Raw genomic sequence first — 20,576 nt, 5'->3', positions numbered from 1 at the left:
GCCCCCGTCCCGCCGCCACCCGGATGCTGTTGCCACGAGCACTTCCGGCGGGGGTGGCGGCCGAGGCGGAGGGTCCGGTGCTGTCCCGCCCCGCGGCCCGGCCTGGCCCAGCATGCCGGGGCTGCCCGCCCCGCCGAGCCCGCCCGCCCGCTCCTCTCCATGCGGCTGGGCCTCAGCTCCGCCGCTGCCTCCTGCGCGCCGCTGCGCCCCGGCTGGGACGTGACCGCAGCTCGGTGCCTGCCCGACCGCCCGTCCCCGGTGCTGCCCGGTGAGTGGCCGAGGCGCCGGGGCCTTTCCTCGGGGGGCAGGGGCAAGATTCACCAAGGCTGGAGGGGACCCCGCCGCTTCCCTTCGCTTGCGGCGCTGTGGCGGTGACGGGGCCGCAGTTCAGCGGCGTTGGTGCCTGCGTGGGGCTGAGCGGCGGGTTCTGCGTGGGGTGGGTCTGCCCCTTATCCCTGAGGCTTCTCGCGTCCTCTCTGCACCCCCGCGCGGCAGAGGCGGAGCTCTCGTGGGTGTTAAGCGAGGTGCCCCGGATGTCTTAGAATCATAGAATCATTTCGGTTGGAAAAGACCCCCAAAATCATCGAGTCCAACCATAACCCACCCCAGCTCTAGCGCTAAACCATGTCCTGAAGAACCTAATCTACGCATTTTCTAAACTCCTCCAGGGATGGTGACTCCACCACATCCCTAGGCAGCCTGTTCCAATACCTGACAACCCCTTCCAGGAAGAATTTTTTCCTAATATCCGATCCAAACGTCCCCTGGTGCAACTTGTGGCTGTTTCCTCCCATCACTTGCTATTCCTGATACAAGCCAGGGTGCTGTTGGCCTTTTTGGCCATCTTCTGGTGGGTAAGAGGATTATGAGGCTGCCACACACCTTCAGCCTCTGCCCTTGATTTTGTGAATGTGGCCATGGCGTCTTGTAGCTGGACACCTGCTTGCTGGGTATGAGGCTCATTCAAGATTACCCGACTTACCTGAGAGGTTCCTGGGGAATTGCACCTTTTAAGTGCAGCGTGTCTGTGCTGAACTGATGGTAGTGAGGTCACAGTAGTAAAGGTGTTTTCTTCTAGAAATAGATAAATAGCAAACACATAGTTATATTGGTTCATTAACATCAAACTTACATGCCAATGATCCTGTCAGTTTGCAAAGGAGATTAAGAGCAGTCTTGGTTGGGAGAAATGTTGTATAACTTGGTAAGTATGTAACATAACGTATGTATTTTTAGCAATGGAGGCTCCATATGATGGCACTGAAGTAACTGTGGTAATGGAGGAAATAGAGGGCACTTACACTTACGCATCGCCAGTGCCCTCTAAGAAGAAAAAGAAATATAAAAGTACTGGCGATCATGGAGAAAAAGCCAAAAAGCCTAGGTAAGTTCTTTCTGTCTTTATTTAGCTCCTGCGTAGGGCATGGGAGGAGTATTCCTTGTTTCTGATAAGAGGAAATTTTGTACTGCACTTGGAACACTTAATAGTGTAAAACATCACATATAAAAAATGAGTTTGACACTTCGGGCTACTCTAATGTCTTTGCCTTTGTGGGTGCTACGTTGCTTGATTTAAAGTTTGTGTATTCCTGAATAATTTGCTTTAGGTTCTTTCTCCTTACTACAGAGGTTCTCCTCAGAATCTTTGGTTAAATATAATGTGCTTGTCATTTCACCTTAAGACAAACATAAACCTTGCAAATTTCTTTTTCCAAAGGAATGACTTTAAGGTTTAAGTCTCTGGTTGCCTTTCAGATCCGCTTACCTCCTCTACTATTATGACATTTACTTGAAAGTACAGCAAGAACTCCCCCACCTCCCTCAATCTGAAATCAACAAAAAGATCAGTGAGAGCTGGAGGTTGCTCAGTGTGGCTGAAAAAAGCTATTACTTGGAGAAAGCCAAGCTAGAGAAAGAGGGATTGGACCCGGTAAGTCACCTTTCTAACAGTTCTTTGCCATGCGAAGAGAGTGCTTACCTGCATACACTGTGCTGTGTGTGGGAGAGTCGCTTAACTATGGATTCCAGTTTGTATTTCTGCATTTTTGTAAATAATTGATGTGAGAGGCTACTGCCTCTTACTTTTGTGTTGTGTTCAGTTAAGGGATTATGTTTCAAAATTCAAGATGGGTATGTCTTGTGCTTGCTGATTATTTGTGTGTTGTGTCATCAGTCTGACAGCTGGTGAAGCGGATGATAAAACCAGGGCTGAGAGGGATTCCTCTGGCACTGTCACATGGAGAAATTCCCAGCAAACTACCTCAGGAAACCATTTGAAATTTTAGCAGGATTGAGAACTGAATCCCTTCTTTTCTCATATTCATTTATTCCATACTGTGTTTTTGCCAACAGAACTCCAAGGTGTCCATGCGAACTGCAGTAGTTCCAGACATTCCAGGCTTCCGTAAGATTCTTCCTCGCTCAGATTATATAATTATTCCCAAAAGCACTCTGCAGGAGGACAGGAGCAGGCAGTCACTGGAACTGTGTGTGACACCGGGTCAGGCGGCATCCGAAGGGTTCACAGCTTCCACCAATCTCACAAACGTCTCCCGCGATGCTGTACAGAACATCCTGTCTGTGGACTCGGGCCACGCTGGCGTTTCTGAGCAGTGCATTGCCATCGAAGGGCTGGCAGAAGAGGCGGCGTCCTTTGGTCAGCCAGATGCTGTGGAAGAAGTGGTGGCGTCAGAGGTTCTCTCTCACTACGTTGGGCCCGTGACAGAGAAAGTGGCTGGAGATATCCTCTTGGATGAGGCTTCTTTGGAAATAGAAGGGCAACCATACGGAACAGCTCGGGTCGTTATTGAAGAGACTCTCGTTAGCAGCTCCGCAGACATCTCCAACGGGAACATCGCGGTGGCCCCTCCTCAGGTTTCAGATGGTGTGTCTGTGGTGACAGTGGTGACTGGGAGGGTAAGTTGCTCTGATGACACTGAGCCTCCTGTCAGTGTCTCACCTGAAGTGTCTGAGTGCTGTTTCACACATTTTACTTGAGATCCTTAGTGGCTGCAGGTGATCCTGTGCTGCCCAGTGTGAGGGAAAAGGTGACTTTTCTAACTTGGTGATTTCAGTATCTCTGCAGGGTTGACTCTGCCATGTGCTGGTATCATTTCTGTTGTAAGATGACTGCTGGACATTTTCTAAAATTATTTCTTATAGCAATACTTGAAATGGGTTCCACAGTTGGGCTACAAGATTTTGGGGAGAATAAATGTTACTTCTCTGCTACTGATAGCTGTTTTCCTACTTGCAGATAGGTAGCAGGGAGTCCTTTTAAGTTGAAATGTTAGGAATCAGTTCTAGAAAACCTTATTCTGTGAAGAATTTGATTTGCTATTTTCAATTTATATCTGTGAAGAGTTTGGTAATTTCCAGTGTACCTGGTAAGCTCATTGCTTTTGAAACGATCACTCTTCTTTCCTACTTTCTGGTCTCATCAGTTCTTAAGGGATATGTTCAATGGTGGTATTCATGAGAGAGTGGGACACAGATTACCATGTCTCTTTTTTTCTGCATGTATTTTTTGTTTTAGGATACTGAAGAGAATAGCTCCTCCACTCCTGCCACACAGTTTATTATGTTACCTTTGCCAGCTCATTCTGTTGTGGAGAACCCAGCTTCAATTAAATTGGTAAGAAATTCAGAGTCTTGTGTGGTATTACCAAGGGTTTGTCTTAAAGATGTTAAGAGTAAGAAGAGTTTGATCGTGGTCTAGTTCTTAGAGATAATCCAATTTGGAGTCATTATCTTAGCTGATGTGTTTCTTGCCCCTGTTTTATGTATGTGCTGCTGAGGGTCTCTGGCTCCCCAGAGTATCTTAGTGGGCCTATTTCTGTTGCCTTCTTTCTCAAGGAGTTCTGGGAGACAGCTGGAGTAGTTAATGCTATCACAACACACCGGGCCAACAGCAGGTTCTGTTTTGCCCTTTTCAGGGTCTGTGTAGCCATCTCTCCTCTACTTGGATGCGTAATTGTCTTCATAAAATGCTGGTGCCCATCCCTTTAAGGGCAAATATCTGCTCTTGTGACAGAACACGTGAGCTCCCTGGTCTCGTGGTGTCACTTTGGCCACATGACAGGAGAGGAGCAATGACCTAAGGTTTTGAGAACCCATGTAAAAGGTTGTGTGGCCTGTTGCATGAGGAGGAATAATATTATTTCTCTAATATAACAACTCCAGCCATCTCTACTTCCATAGTCATTGTAGGATTTCAGTGTACAGTCAGCACTGCAGCTCCTTAAGTTGTACAAGCTAGCACCGAGTCCTGTTTTCCAGGTTGTCCGTGCTTCCAGCTGGTGGAACACTGCAGATATTTATAGTGGTGCATAGCATGATAGTCTTCCAGGTGTCTTAGGGAGAGTGGAAATACCTCAGGTTTCTGTTCCTGAGAAGTGCCTAGCTTAAGTTGTCTCATTTCTTTGACAACAGCACATGCATTTCTAGAAAAATCTATCTAGTTAGGGACTTACAGTACAACAGCTCCCTCGGGAGTGTTGAGTATAGAATATTGAGAATTGCTGCGCTGACAAAAACTCAATGTGTTGATGCGGTTATCCAGGCAAAGATGACAAGTTCTGCTTTAGTTGCCTTTATAAATAGCACCTGGTGGCGCTGTTGAAGTTAGAGTAGTTTGTAGCAAGTTACAGTGAAGCACCAGGAATACTTGACCACTGCACAAATCACTGATGAAAACTGCCCATAAATCATGAGTCCTTGTCTCCAAGTTTTGTCACCCTGTTGACATGAGTCAATCACATCTTGCCTCACTGCGGACTGCTCTTTGAATCATTTTCTTACCGTCTTATTATGACTTCTTCATATTCATAGGAGAACTGTTACATCCCTGTAAATGCAAAGTTACCTTCTCCAGTAGGTTAAATGTGTTGTTGATCTCTGCTCTGCAATTTGATATAAATTCTGGTAATACCGAAGGCTTTTGTAGAGACGGAGCATTTAGACTCAGAGCAGTTATGGTGCTGACTCACTCCAATCCAACTGTGTGGTGGCTGATCAGTGAAAGGAATAATAGTGTAGGGCTGGTGATTTGCTGAGTAACGTTTGTAAAGTGCTTATGAGGAAAAAGGGAGTGATGAGCAGCACAGCTTTGTGTTTTTCAGCTCTGTCAAAAAATTCTTGACAACTCTCGTTTCAGACAACCACCTATACTCGCAGGGGACATGGAAACTGCACCAATCCTGGCTGTTCCTTCACTTACGTCACCAGGCATAAGCCACCAAAATGCCCGACATGTGGGAACTTCCTGGGAGGGAAATGGATCCCAAAGGTATATTTGCCTTTCCTTTCCTGATTTTCAGACAAAAAGTGCTGTTTCTGTGAATACCTGTGGTGTTTCTAGATCTGTAGATGTAGCACAGGAGCTCAGATGCCAGAATTGATCCCTGCACTTGTGTTCCAGTGCTTGTGCTGGTGCAAGTCACCATTGCAGGGGACACTTGGCCAAGGTGAGATGGACCTGAAATCACCAAATATGATGTAGACGCCACTTGTAATGGCATGAGGTACAATAGATGGGGCTGCGTTTGGTAACTCTTTGAGAGGACACATTCTTCTGACCACCTGCCTGCATTATCGTTCTGTGGCTGGAAGGCATTGCCTGTTCTTCCTGCTACAGCCCCAGCGAAGGTCAGGAATTCAACTGAACCATTTGTGGTAATTCATCTGTGTTTGAAGTTCTACAAATTGAGGTTTTCTATGGTCTTTCAACATTGTTTTCCCAACAGAAAGGAGGAACAATTCTCAACTATAGCAGGTACATGATCCTTTGGGAGCTAGCTAATAAAGTTGATCTAGTGAAGTGAAGTGTTGCTGAGTATTGCTGACTCATGGCCATGTATCTGATCGTTCATGATGTTCTGACCTTTGGCTGGAAGGAAATTCCCAGGTGTTGATGGGCTTATGAAGTTTGTTTGAGTGGAAAAGTCTTTCTCCACGTGATACCTACTCTGCTGAAGTTATTGGCATCTCTACTAGCTGCACACAGCAAAAAACACTTGATCCTTAAACCTTGGCAATGTCATGGTAATTAGTCAGCTCTTAACAGATGTGCATTCATTAAATTTCTGTCTGGAACAAGTATCCTCAGGCACAAGTTAAAGGATGTTCTCGGTTTGAAAATTTGCATTTATGTTCAGTGGCTTTACATAGATTTGTTCGGAACCTCCTTTGTTTTGTGTCTAGACCCATTAAACATTTTTTAGGCAAGCATCTTTTAGGCAAGAAATGTTTAGGCGCTGTACAAACTGTGTGGTGTCTGAACTGATGGCTGCAATGGCTGGCCTTCCTTTTTTTGTTTGTTTTCTAGCTTTCAGTTTTATTCTGCTCTTTTGGGAACATGTTTGCATAAACAGTTCCACTTGTTTTTTGGCGTTATGCCTTGGAAAAAACATGCACCAGCAGTTTTTTTTAACCAGTAATAACGTCAGTAGAACTGAAACTAAATATATGCATACCTTCATCTTCCTTGTAAAGAGAAGGGACTAGGTTAGAAGAGAACTGTAGAGAACATAGAATTAATGTGTTTATCTTGCCAGAAACTCTTGATTCCATTTCTCATATGATTTTGCGTATTACTGATTCAGTGTTCCATCATACCTTTGTTGACCCAAATACATGGCTTCTGTAGCCTTAGTCTTGAAAGTAACATTTTTCTTAAAGTCAAAATACCTTCCTGAGTAATTCTGTGTCTCTTGACTTGCTCAAATCCATGCTTTTCTGACTGCATGTGTCCAAAAGATACAAGTTCTCCATCCCTTTGGTTCCTCAGCAGTGTGGAGGAACAGGCAGCACCAGGGAGCTGCAGCTGTGAAAGAGCTGCAGCTCTTTCAAGGACATGGGTCCTTGTTACAGAGGGTGGTGGGTGAGTTTGTGATGTTGATGCTAATGGTGATATTGGAGAGGGTTTAAGAAAGACAGATTATTCAAAGTAAACAGTGTCTAAAAATAATACAAGAAAGGCCAGGAGGCTTGGTAAAATGTTAACAGGGACTTTGCTGTCGTAGGAGATGAGGTATTTCTGGTCTTGTACAGTTCACTACTTAAACACTTAAAGATTTTGCTGGTTTGATCCAGCATTAAATAGGCTGTGGCAAACATGGCATATGTGAAAGCCTAAAGCTCTGAAATGTGACTATCTCTTTCTTTTCAGGAAAAGCAACCAAAAAGCAAATCTGAGCCAAATTCAGGCACCTCTCTTAAAACTCCAGTGGCTAAAAGAAGTCAACAGTCAATATTCACAGAACCGGCAGCTGTTAGCGAGAGCACCTCCAAGTCTGCCGTGGAAAGCTCCAAGGCGGTCAGCCAGCTGCTGAGTGCTGTGCCTGTCGGAGGGCAAGTGCAGGAGACGGAGTGGGAGGAGGTGATCATCTCGGAGGCTCACATTCTCGCAAACAACGTGCTTGCTGAAGACAGAGGGAAAGCTGTCGGAGTGATGCTGGGTCAAGGGAGCCAACGGCCGGGAGACTCTTCTTCAGAGCAGGCAGAAAAAGATAACACAGGGCTGGGGATTCCAGCATCTTCTGAGGTGCCAAGTCCAAACGCCTCTGCAAAAAAGCCAATAGGGTGAGTCAGTTTTCCATATGTTATGGGAGCGTGAGGTGTCTGGTTTGTGCCGGTGGGACTAATCCAAGAAATTGAAGGCTGTTGGCAGTGTTTCCTATAAGACTTGTTCTGTTTACTGTCTATTTTCTGCCACTTCAGGATTGTTCCTTTGAGATTGTTTTGTCCATCAGAGCTAATTTTGTTTTAAGTGATAAATTATAGTCACAGGGCAGATGTATCCTTAGCGCTATTTCTCTTTCTACAGCAATATTTGTGATTGTTGTGCTAATAAAGGGAAGAGACAAAAATTGAGGGTGAGAGGGAAACCATGGGATTTTCTTTCCAATTGTAGCTCTTGTCCTTTCAGAATTGATGCTTCAGCTGCTACACACAAAGGGCAAGAAGTAAAGAGTAAACCAAGACCTAAGCCCTCATTGCTGGCTGCAGCAAGACCCATGCGAGCCATTCTGCCCGCACCAGCCAGCGTGGGAAGAGAAGCCAACGCTGAGCAGCCTACCAACAGACAGGCCTTTGCGAATACAGGTAAGAGCAGCATTCTCTGGTGTGCTTTGGGAGTGATTGTCTTTCCTCCCCAAGTTGAATTGGAGTCTGTCAAATAATAAGATGTGTCTGAAGGGAGATAGTGACCTACGCTAGAAAAAACACACTCTCTGAGTGTACAGGGCCATGAAACACCTGCTTGGGTCATTACAAGTTCAGAGGAGAAATCTCACATGACTATGGTGGCAGTTGCCAAAGATATAAGAATGAAACAGGACCTGTTTTCTCCTTTCTAACCTGGTGCATCCTTTTCCTCCTTCAAGACAAGCATTCCCCTGTGAGAACATCAGGCTTGAAGCCCAGTACGTTGAAACAACTGGGTCAGTCAGTTCTGCAGCCACCAAGTGCCGAGGAGCGAAAGGTATCTGTGGTTTGTTCTTCAAATGCATATTATTTTCCTTTTGGATTTTTTTTCCCCCAGGTGAGAGATATGCCCTAAGTGGTGAGAAATAGAACATAAAAATGCAGCAGCCTTATGATGATGGGATCTGTGACTGACAGTTTTTATGAGATGGCTCAGAAGCAGCACAAATACTGGATGGTTGAGTGTAGGAACTGATCTGATAGATGTGGTTGGACAATCATTCTGGTGGCTGCTTTGAGAACCTCCCAGCTACTTCCAGATGTTTTTTGAGGATCTGCTAGTGCTTTGATAATCTGACGGGCAATACTGAATACTGAATCTTTCACCTGTGAAATATGACTGAGTATGCCAAGATGCTGGAATACTTCTGTTTGAATTGTAATGACTTAGTATGCAAAACAGTGAGTTGTAGTCCTCTGATATTAAATGAACATTAATTGTTTTCTTGAAGGTAAAACATGCTAATAGGTGTTGCTTACAGGATGTATGTATTCAGTAGTAGGTGTCTCATGGTTGGTGTTTCTTCTGCTTTCAATCTCTAGCTCCAGAGTGCTTTGACCAGCAAGGCGTCTCAGGTTAAAGTAGTGGAGGTCAAACCAGACATATTTCCTTCCTACAAGTACAGCTGCACTGTAACTTTGGTGAGAATTTTTGAAATGGTCTGACTTCTGCTGTGGGGAGTGTCATCTCTGGGATGAGACTATTTGGTGACTTTGGTTTTACTGACTTGCAGAAATGTATCTCATATCTAATGTGAGACAATCTGTACTTTGTCATCTGTTGACCTAAGCCAGGGTGACTGTACTCTGTTGCGGTCGCGTTTGGGACCTTGTTAAGAGCGGATTTTTATTCTTCATGTCCTGGCATAATCCCCATCCTTCCTTGAGCTCAGCAGGGAGGATCAGTGGTTTCAGAATTAGTTTAATATGTTTGTGGTCTCTGGAACACGCCCCAAAATGTTTGAGTGCCAGTTAAAATGTTCTGTGCAAAGTGGCAGGACTTGCTCTTTGAGCTTTAAACGAGGTGTTACAAAGTGGTGAAAAACCATGTGATATTTCAGCAGACTTTTCTAGAATCTTGTTGGCATCTGAAAGTTGAGGTCAGCAAACACCTTTTTTTTGTGTCATTCAGGATTTGGGATTGGCAACATCACGTGGCAGAGGGAAGTGCAAGAACCCCTCTTGCAGTTACGTGTATACAAACAGGCACAAGCCCCGAATCTGCCCAAGCTGCGGATACAATCTTGCCAAAGGCAGAGCTGAGAAAACAGCAAAATCCCTGGTAAGATTCAGAAGGGTTTGTCTCATCAAGTGGCTGTTGTGGGGTGGGCAGGGAAGTACCTTAGTTTGCAAGTGTCTGTGGGAACACATTACTTGGTTAGAAAAGCTTACCATAACAAAAAAAATTGTCTTATTAAAAATACTTGGGATGGTGTTCGTACTATCCAATTCCTGTAAGAATGGTGCTTCAGACAGAGGATGAGGCTGAGAGCGTTCGTCTCTGCCACTGGATGTCTCTGTAGCTTAAAAATGCTGAGGAAGTGTTGTACATGCTGGGGAAATCACCCTGAAGTCACATTCGTTGTGTCAGCTTTCCTGAACTTCAGACTTCTTCAACAAACTCCCAAGTATGCTCTGCTTTGTGCCCGGATTGTGGCTAATGTCAGTTGAGTTAGTACACCTAGTGCTAGAGCTTCCTATTTTTAGGGTTTTGTAGTGCAACTTTACTTCCACCTGAATTTATTTCTGGAAGTAGTATTTTTTCCTACTGTATGAAGAAGTTTTTCAGTTGTCTGCACTTCTACATAGATGTAAATAATGAATTCTGGTTTTTTGTTTCATTTGGGGCTTTTTTACATTTGAAGTTTCAAATGTTAGTTTTTCTCATACAGAATTACTTTGTTTAAAAAGATTAAAAAAGGAGCTGTCCTGTGCTTAGCCGAAGTGCCCATCCCACACACAGACAGACTCCGTTTTAGTCTATGTGGTAATGACTCTTCCACTTGTCTTTTTTTTGAAGAACAGAACTTTGTGTAGTGTTTAAAAAAAAAAACCAAAACAACCCAAAACAAAAAAAAAACACAACACACCAAACTGAAAAACCACAACAACAAACTGAAATGGCCTGTGTGAAACTCAGACATTAGTAGCTGTGTAAAGAACAGCAGTGTGCTTAGCTCAGCTTGCATTTTGAGAGGCATGTGGCTTGTTTCTTCCTCATTTACTTTTTTTCCTATTTTCTGGTTCTAGATGTGTTTAACATTCCTGTCACACAGTTCATGGTTGTCTCAGGGCTTTAGACTGATCATTTGTCTTGTTGCTGGACTAGACAGAAAAACAGCTTGAAGTGTTGCGGAAGAGTTTAAGTGATTACCCAGATGAACCTGTTTGCGTTCTCCCTCTTCTTCTGAGCCACAGAGTTTGATTGTCCGGTGCTTGTGCATTTTGTCTCGGTAGCATAAATGTGTTGTGTGGTGTGGCTAACAACTATAGCTGATGAATTGTAATTGATAGTGTATTCTTTACATCACAGCCCCTAGTTCTTGTTTAGCGCTTGTCTTCTTTAACCTCTGGAGAGGCAGACAGATGGTCAGCTGTCTGAGTATCTTATACAGGAGAACATGCTTGAGAGCCTATGGAGAAGGGCACTGATGATTGCCGGAATTACCAAAGTGTTTACATACCTGTTGATGGTTGTCCTCACCCTCTTGCTTCTGCATCTCTGCACTAATGCTCCAGTTTGGTGACAGATCTGTGGTGGTCCCATAGTGTTATGAGTTCCTCAAGGGCTGGGCTGTAAAAAAGTATTTTTGGTGAAGTAACATGGGTTTGAAGCTACTGTCTGGAGTCAATGATTGAGCAGTGGAGTAGAAGTCAAGTTTACTGGGTACAAAGGTTACTGTGTTTTTTCTACCTTAAATGTCTTCTTTGGGCTTCTTAATATTTCATCCCCATGCTCGCCTGGTTGAAAATGTGTTTGACTTGCTTTCTAGGAGGTCAGTCCAGGTCAGTCTGATGTGCTGAACACCAGCGAGCCCCTAACCCCAGCCCAGAAAGAGATCCAGCGTCAATCCACCCTGCAGCTGCTACGCAAGGTAATGCAGATCCCAGAGAATGAATCGGAGCTGGCCGAGGTCTTCACGCTCATCCACGAACTCAACAGCTCGCGGCTCATCCTCTCCAACGTGAGTGAGGAGACAGTCACCATAGAGCAGACCTCCTGGTCAAACTACTATGAGTCTCCGTCTGCACAGTGCCTCCTCTGTAACAGCCCGTTGTTCAAGGGGGGACAGAAGTAAGATTCTGTTTTAGACTTGTGACCCTTTCAAACTTGTGCTGATGTTCTATGTTAAAAGCGTGCCTGAAATAATATTTGCTTTAGCCCCTGTTACTGAAGCTGGTGTGACACTGAATAAGCTACATGTGTGTGGAAAGGGTTTAGCTGGTTAGTGAGAAGCTGTTACTCCTGTGCAATGTAGTTTGTCGCAGCCACCATTTCTGTACAGCAGGAGAGCTTGGTCAAAGAGTGATTGCTAAGTCTAGATGTTGGTTTTTTTCTTGAAACGGAATCTTTTTATTAGTCATCTCTTCTTTGTTTTCCAGTCTGATGTTTTGAGGCTGACAGAGGCAAAATTGTGGGATTATAGATGTGCATGATGTGACTTCCCTTTTCTCTCCCCGATCTGAGTATTTCATGTGTGGATCTTCTTGCTTATGATATTTTTGCTCATTTCATGGCTTAGTGTGGGCTTGAGTGAATCCTTTTTTTGGAACAAATATCCAAATTGAAACCTGAAGGACTTTCAGAAATTACCAGAGTATAGGCTAGATTACCTTAACTAGATTTGTATAAAAGCCCGTAGTGTAGGATATCTCCTCACTGGATCTGCCAAATATCCTCCTGTTGCCAAAAGCCTGAGCTGAAACATTTCCTACAGCAAAATGTCAGGTAGTTCACTGTTGTTTTTTTTCTTCAACCAGAAAGATTTTCTTGATACCAATTAAGGGTGTTTGCTTTGGTCAGACTCATACTAATTGAGTTTTTTTTCAGCAGAAACACTTTTTATACTCAGTAATATTTGCAGAACAGTGCTATCTTCCATCCTGTCCCTCGCCTTGTGACTTGCTAACCCATGCATTGTAAATCTTTGCTGCAATGCTCCGAATGTGGGACCCTCATGTGTGCCTGCACAGGCTCTAATCAAACCCCTACCAGCGGGAGGGAGATCGCTTTGACTTTGATTCCTATTTTCTCAGGTGCACAGCTATATTTCTGCCACTAGTGCACAACTGGCATTTTCCTGTCTGAACTTCCTCCTTGACAGCTGTACTGTAGGGGGGCAGAGGCTTTTCTGAACCTTGCTGTGTGCAGGGACCGGCTGTCACGTAGAATGTGTTATTAGTCACCACTTGTTGCCCCACAGCAACAGGGTTGACACTTCTCCCAGGGTAGCTGGGCGGTAGATTTTCTCTACCTCTAAAATACTCTGTGCCAAATGTATGGAGCTGGAGACGTGCTGTAGCACTGTTAAAAGAATGTGAGCAATGACCTGGCTCTGCCAGGGGAATCCATTTTTAAATTTAACTTATTTTTTTCTGGTGTGAACTGCCTTAGACTGACATATTAATGAACTGACCTCAGCTAGAACATTTTAAGTTACTGCAGGAGAGGACTGTAAAAGCTGCTGACTTGCCTTTGAGTCGTCTTTTGTTGTCTGTTACAGTTCCCTTGCTGGTCCTCAGGAGTGCTGGCTGCTGACAGCCAACAGATTACAGGTGGTTACAGCTCAGGTCAAAGTGTGCTTGAACCCACAGTGTCTGGCCCTCCACAGCTTCACTGATATTTACACAGGTAGGAGAAATGTTAGCACACCAACTTAGAGCATGACTACTGCTTAAACCTTTCAGAAGCCTTAGGACTGTATCACGACATTGTCTTTGTACAGAAAAGTCTGTTCCCTGCCCCAGTATATTAAAATTTAATTGTTTTTGACTTGCACTATTCTGCTTCTTCTGCAAGTCATTCTGTATTTGTGAGAAAAACACATGTGAATGCTTTGCTGAGGAAGACTCTGCTTTGCTTCACCAGTGTAGGACTCCTCTGTTTAAGTGGTAAATGTTGAATTCTGGAAGGCAGTAACTGAGATCATAGTCAAAGACATCTCTGCAGAGTGCTGCTTCTCAGTGTTGACTGGTGGGAGCTGGAGTGGCAGTCACTGTGCTGCTAGGCAGTGTGGAGCTGAGGAGATGGGTTGGCTGCTGTTCCTTGTAGCTTTTTAAATTTAAAGGCAAGGCTGTGAAAGGAGCTAATCTTGCTAATGTGCAGAGGGAACAGTCCCAGAAGCACTATCCACCTGCTTCTGTTATCCTCTGAACCATACTCGTGTGAGTGTTTTGCGTATCAGTATAGAATGTATTTACTGGTAAGCAAGATCTGTAACCCTACAGACAATAACTGTCTTGTTTTAACTGCAGGCCTTTTCAATGTGGGTAACAAGTTGCTAGTGAGCTTGGATCTTCTGTTTGCAATCCGAAACCACATTAAACTTGGAGAGGATCCCAGAGTGGCTGTTGGCAATATTCTTGACTCCGTTCAGGAGCAAACTGGTGGGTTCTCCTACTTGTGGTGTGGGGTTTTTTTTGCTTTTGTTTTTTTTACCATAATGTACCAAACTATGACCTACTGATGACTGTTAGGTTACAAAAGGGCAAAACTCACCTCTTCTGGTGTGGTGTGTTCCTATTAAATCACTTCCTAGACCAAACAGTGGTCACCTCTGTGACCAGTTCTCTGTAACAATTCTCTGGAACACAGTTTTGTTTTATTCTTTATAGGAGAGTTCTTCTACCTCTCCACTGACTTTAGGAAGTGAAAGCTGTAACAGTGGCATGTTCTCTTTTCAGAAAAAAGCCTGAGCCCTGATGAGCAGGTTCAGCTCCAGGAGCTGCTGTGCAATGGCTACTGGGCCTTTGAATGCCTCACAGTCCGGGATTACAATGATATGATCTGCGGAATCTGTGGCATAACCCCCAAGGTGGAAATAGCCCAGAGGAATGTGGAAAATGTCCTGGCACTGAAAAATATAGAGGTAGGCTTTTCGCAAACTTCACATTCTCTTTGTTTTCAAAGCAGATCACAGTGACTTTTGCTGACTCTGGGCTTTGTAATGTACGATAATTACACGAGAGCTTTGTGAGCAGTTTTCTGCTCATGCCTGGCAAGAGGATGTGGCTGGAGTGGTGATGCCTGCACTTCCTCTTAGAAGTGTTGATGTATGGTTTGGGAAAAACACAATCCCCTGGCCCTGGACCACAGCTTTTGTCCAGCAGCCTCTGACAGTAGAGACCTTGGATGAAAATTGCTGAACTTGACCTTCTTCCTTTGATGTGAAGATGTTCTTCTTTTTTTTCCCCTAACAGCAGTTTCCTTGAGGTGTTGTCTTCTCTAATGGGAAAAAAAAAAGCCCCAGTAGTAGTATGTAGCATGTATGGCTTTTATGTCAGATAAATGGTTCTGACTATCACCCAGTGGAATGTAGTTGTGGTGAATTCTAAGAGCCTGGGGTCACCTTGTTATTTATATTCAGGCTGAGGACTCTCATGGATAATCCTCCTGCCTTGAGTGAGGCTGACACAGAACTGTCAGGTGAACTGTGGTTGTGTTTGAGCAGTGTGTTTCTTGCTCTTTCCAGTTTACTTGGCCAGAATTCTTGCCATCAAGTGAAGTGAACGTAGAAGACTTCTGGTCCACAATGGAGACAGAGGTGATTGAGCAGGTGGCTTTTCCTTCTAGCATTCCCATCACAAAGTTTGATGCCTCTATTGTTGCTCCTTTCTTCCCTCCACTGATGAGAGGAGCGATGGTGATCAATACTGAGAAGGACAAGAACCTGGATGCACAGCCGGTGCCAGGTAACTGCTGAGGTTGTGCTTATTAAGGAAGTGCTTTACGTGGCAGCAACTTAGGTCTTTTGGTGATGTTTAGAGTTGAGAACTGATGATTGTGTGACTCTTTAAACATTATATCTGCTGACAGAAGGCAGGAACATTGGGGTGAGTTCAGCTGTTCTCAGAATACTGAGCAGTTTGAGCATTTTCCTGCGAGGTGAAGCTTGAATGCTCAGAGCAGGTGTGCTCTGGTATGTTTGAGACATGTGGGGTGTGAAAACACTGCACCCCGAGTTAGATGTGGTGTGATTGCAGAGGGGATCATGGACAACGTGAATGCCAGTCAGTATTTGTTTCATCTTAAGCTGATACTTGGACTGTGATATGTCAGGGCTTGATCTGTCAATATCATGATGTCAATATAAAGGCTGAATAAGGTTTTACAGAACTTGAAAAAAGACTAGAAGATGCATTTTTTAGTCCCGATCAGTGTTATCAACACTCAGTATAACCAGAACATTGACTGCACATAACTGGAAACCATGAGATGAATAAGCTCAGATATATGAGAGCTAAATTTAGTTAGCACCTGGTTCCCTCAACAGTTTAGGTATTAGCTATAAGAAGGAAAACTGGCTCTATGAGCTTAACAGATCTATGAGTTGGCTTTGCAGGCAAAGCTGCAGCTGTTTTAGAGGGTTGAACTGCTGAAGCGCTACGTGGGCTTTTGTGGAAGTGCAGCTCTGGAGAAAGAACCAGGGAGATGTGAAGGGTAATCCTGGAGCTGCTCAGTGCAAAGGTTGCAGGCGCATTTCTCTGTGCTTCTCTGTCACTTGTTTATCCTCGCGTCAGTCCAGCAAGGTTACAAATGACAGGATACAGAAGTATTCATGGAGTCTGTGGCTCTGCTGGGCTCAGTCTGGTGACCCCCCGAGCGAAGGGTTTGAGAGAAGTGTGGGCTGTGACGCGCTTTGGAAATAGGACTATTCACAGCTTTCTGTTGCTGGGAGTTGGTCACATAGTCTCTGCTGCTCTTGTCTTCAGGAGAAAATATTTTGGTGACTTCCCTTCCTGAGAATGAGTACTGAGACTTGTTTCCTTCTTTTGCAGGTAATGGGAGTGCTTTGGTGAGGCTCCTTCAGGAAGAAAACTTGAGGCTTGAGATGATAAGCTCTTACAGTGAGGCAGAACTGCAGAGCTTTCTGACACAGTGTGGCATCCCCTGGAAGGTTTCGGATACAAAGGTAATGTCTTGTTTGCCGACATACACGCCTGCAGGAGTGGAGCTTTTCTTCACTGTCTTGCCCTCGTTCACAATTTGCCATCCTAGATAATTAACTCTTCATTTGACTGCATGAAGGGCAGGGGTGGGTTAGCAGTGAGTGCCTGCAGATTATAGGATAACTCGCACATGGTGAAAAAAATTGAGCCTTTGTGGGCTAGAAGAAAGGAAGCCTGTAATTACCTTGTCACGGGCTCAGCATCATGTAATTGCTTGTCATCCTTGCGGTGCTGAGTGTGGGATTAGGAAGTTATTGGATGAAGTGCAAATTAGGATTTGGGAGACCTTGCCTGCAGCCGTCTCTCTTTCTGGAGGAGTCCGTTAATTTTAGCCACATACAGACTTTCTCTGGGGCCTGTCTTTTCTAGGACCAGCTCTGCTACTCCCTCCTGGCTCTCTATGAGTTTGTACAGAATGGGACAAACATCACGAAAACTTCTGCTCATCACACAGGAGGGAAAATCTACAAAGTGTGTCCACATCAGGTAAGGAAGGCTGGAGTCAGCTATTCACTATTATCTGATTTACCAGTGTGGAACTCATTAAATAGAAGCAATGGAGGTGGCCTCTCTGAGCCTTGGGAATGAAACACTTTGCCTCGGGGGTTTGGAGTGTGAGCACTCCTGCAGGAGCTTTGAAGATCAAGTAGTGATGTGGAGCCTGGTTTTGATGTTGCTGCTGGGGTGGAATTGAAAATCACCTCTCTCTGAACAAGATGAAGTTAGTGTGTATGAGGAGGAAACAATATCTTTCACGAAAGTAACTGTCTGGTTACTGTATTGTCTGGAATACGTGAAAGGAAGCTTAATTTTTTTTGTAAGACGATATTTTTTTCCGTAAGTTTTCAGTTTTATTTTGCTATTTGGTGCTAAGCCTTTTTTTTTTTTTCCCAGGTTGTGTGTGGCTCGAAGTACATAGTAAGAGGAGAAAATGCCCGGGATCATGTGGACTTGTTGGTTTCCTCACGTCACTGGCCTCCAGTGTATGTTGTTGATACAGCCTCTTCAGTGGCACTGTGTGCAGACATCTGCTGTCCTGGCCTGACTTCCCAGATGTGGGGGAAAAACCAGGGCTGCTTCTCTGACCCCATGGATCCTCCCACGGTTAGTTACGTCCACCCTTGCACTGTGCTGTGCCAGTCCAACATGGAAAGGTTTCAAGTGAGATTTAAAATAAAAGAAAAATTAAAAAGTATATGTAACCTGCATTGTTCCTCAAGGTAATTGGACCTGATAAGTATCTCCTGACAAGGACCTTTACCAGTGAGCAGCTTTTGTTCATAGCAAAAGGTGTTCATTGTTGCTTGGGGCATGGTGTTAGGTCTGTGCTCCCTATTAGGAGGAGCTGTGCTGAAAGTGCATGGTATAATGACAGTTCAAATCACGAACTGTGGAGGAAATAGCTTATTTTGACACACCAACTCACTTCTCTCAAACTACTGCTATTACTTGAGAAATGGGAGAGGAATAGGGTTGCTAGTGCCTTGGAATTATCTCTGGGGACACACGAGTGAGGATGGAGTGTACAGAACCACCTTTGTGGCATTTAGTCACCTAAATCGGCCTGAATCAATTATCCCTCCCTCTGTCCTGGGTCATAGTGCTGGTTGGTGGTTTTGTCTTGTTCTTAGCTGTGGGGAATTTGCTTCATGTTCTATCTGGTTTGTATTCTCTCTCCCAGTACGTGTCCTGCCCTGAACTGCAAGACCAGCACTACAGTGTAGATGTGACTGTGGCTGAGCATTCTGTTCAGCACCCGATCACCAAGTCGTCCACACGCCGAATTGTTCACGCGTGTTCGGAGCAGAACAGCCACCAAGATCCGACGGCTCAGCATCACTGCATCTCCCTTTGCCGAGAGCTGGAGCCTTATGGCGCCGTCATCGCTGCCATCAACGACAGCAAAACGAGCAACATCCGCCAAAGGCCCATCACCTTCGAGAACGCCACGCACTATTACCTCTACAACCGCCTCGTGGACTTCCTCACTAGCAGGGAAATTGTGAATCGGCAGATCCAGGAGATCGTGCAGAGCTGCCAGCCTGGGGAGGTGGTGATTCGCGATGCTCTCTACCGGCTTGGAGTGGCCCAGATCAAAACAGAAACAGAAGAGGATGAAGAGGGGAAGCAGGAGGATGATAAAGGTTGCTGAGTAACAGAACAGCTGGTTGGTTTCTCTCTCTGGTCATGTGGAGGGGTGGTTCTGGGCCAGCTTCTGCAAGGTTTGGGCAGCTGTCTGGCTTGAGAGTTTATTTTTACAGGTTGGAGATGTGTGCCGGTGGCTATGACTGCTGTTACTGACCAAAGAGCTGTGTGCTTCCAGAGTGTCACCATCGCCGCTGCTGCACGTGGGTCTGTCACCGCCTCGCTGAAGGCTGCAGCTGCCTCCCGAGGTGTGTGACGGACCTGCTGTTCCATGCTGGGAAATGTCGCCCTCCCTGCAGCTGCCGAGGTGGAGAAGGGAGAGATGTTTCTGGTAGCAGGGAGTACGCATGGTCAAGCGCACAGGTTTTTTAATTCTGAATCTTGCTTGCTGACTTCTTTGTGCATATTGGTGGCAGGGCTGGGGGGGTGGGAGCAGGTGTGGAAGGGAGATGGCTAATGAGAATTCCCCCAGAACGTTGTGAGTGGATTAGCTTAGGACACCGACTCCTGCTTAGAAATCTTAGAGAGCTCATGCATCGGTTGCAAGGAGTCTTCAGTTGAGGAGGAGCCACGCAGCTTTAGGTGTCGCATCGGGGGACCTTCCCTGGATCCAGGATTGTGGGTGCTTTGGCTGCAGGAAGTTTCTAGAATTGTTTATCCCTTCACATAAGCACTAATAATTTAGAAGCTGGAACATACAGTGAGTGAAAAGTGTTCTGTATGTTAAGGGAAGAACTGATGGAGTGAGCCCCAGGGGAGCCAAGCTCGTCGGCGGAGCTGTATGAGCACTGGGTAAGCTGGCAGCTGGAGACAGGGGAAGGACAGTCAAAATTTCTGTGCTGTCTTCCTGGACAGTTTGGTTTTCTTTTTAATCAGCTTTATTCTGTTCAAGAACACGAGTTTGGTTTGTGTTGCCCTGCCCTTAGAACAGAATCACAAAGACTGTCCGTGGGTCAAGGAGAAATGATGCAGTGCCAGTGGAGCGGGCAGGGTTTGGTGTTCCTCCCTTGGAGGCGGCGCTGGGAGAGCTCCATCCGCTGTGCCATCTCAGCGCTCTGTTAGGTGTTGTATTTGACCTGCCCCTGTCCGTGCAGTGCTGTGCAGGTTAGAGAAGTCTCATCCTACCCAGTTTGCTTTATCAGCTCCTTGAGAGACATGGGGCTGAGGCGTCTGTCCCTGCAGCACGTCTGAAAAACACCTTGGGCTGCAGCTGTAAAGCTGTGTGTTAATTTTCTGCTGCCAGCTCCCTTTGCTCTTGCTGGCGCTGGATGGGGGTGCGTGTTTGCTGCGACCCACAGAGGAGGGGGATGCTGGACTGTTAAGTTGCAATCCAGGGAGCTCATTTTGGCTGAGCAGCGGGGAAGATTCAGAGGCTTGCGGTGTGGTTGAAAACTCCCTTCTGTGAAGGGGAACTTATTGAGTACCGTACTGTTAAAGTAAATGTATTAAGTCTGATCAAATGCAGTAATTATGGCTTGGGGTTTTTCTGTTAAGAACATTAACTTATTATAAGAGACATTAGTGACTTTTTTCAGTCAGTGATAAAGTTTAATAAATTATCTCCAATTTTGGGGGTGAAACTGTGGCCAAGTGACTTGTTTTTTGTGTGCAAGACATGGAGGACGGCAGTTGGAAAGGGCACCAGCACTGGGTGGATGTACCTGTGGTTCCAGTCTGCACCCCATGGTGCTGGGGAAAAGCCTGGAGTCTCAGAAGCAACGTGTCCCGAGAGGAGCAGCTCAAGAAATTACTTGGGCCACCTCACCAGAGCATCAAAT

General features: G+C 45.3%; 1 protein-coding gene across 1 annotated transcript; it reads left to right on the top strand.

The window, feature by feature from the left end:
* Positions 1-51: 51 nt before the first annotated feature.
* Positions 52-20,383, top strand: HMGXB3 (HMG-box containing 3). Its single transcript, XM_082063800.1, has 20 exons — positions 52-268; positions 1,237-1,384; positions 1,756-1,930; positions 2,353-2,916; positions 3,536-3,634; positions 5,156-5,287; positions 7,169-7,581; positions 7,928-8,103; positions 8,385-8,482; positions 9,028-9,126; positions 9,617-9,766; positions 11,478-11,779; positions 13,209-13,336; positions 13,960-14,091; positions 14,389-14,573; positions 15,177-15,396; positions 16,483-16,616; positions 17,023-17,139; positions 17,548-17,757; positions 18,335-20,383. The coding sequence occupies exons 1-20, from the start codon at positions 160-162 to the stop codon at positions 18,803-18,805; spliced, it is 4,062 nt and encodes a 1,353-aa protein (XP_081919926.1). The 5' UTR covers positions 52-159; the 3' UTR covers positions 18,806-20,383.
* The last annotated feature ends 193 nt before the right edge of the window (positions 20,384-20,576 follow it).

Source organism: Streptopelia decaocto, assembly GCF_964273445.1.
Source record: "Streptopelia decaocto genome assembly, chromosome: 12".
Lineage (NCBI taxonomy): Eukaryota > Metazoa > Chordata > Aves > Columbiformes > Columbidae > Streptopelia > Streptopelia decaocto.
This window is presented reverse-complemented; position numbering and strand designations above follow the sequence as displayed.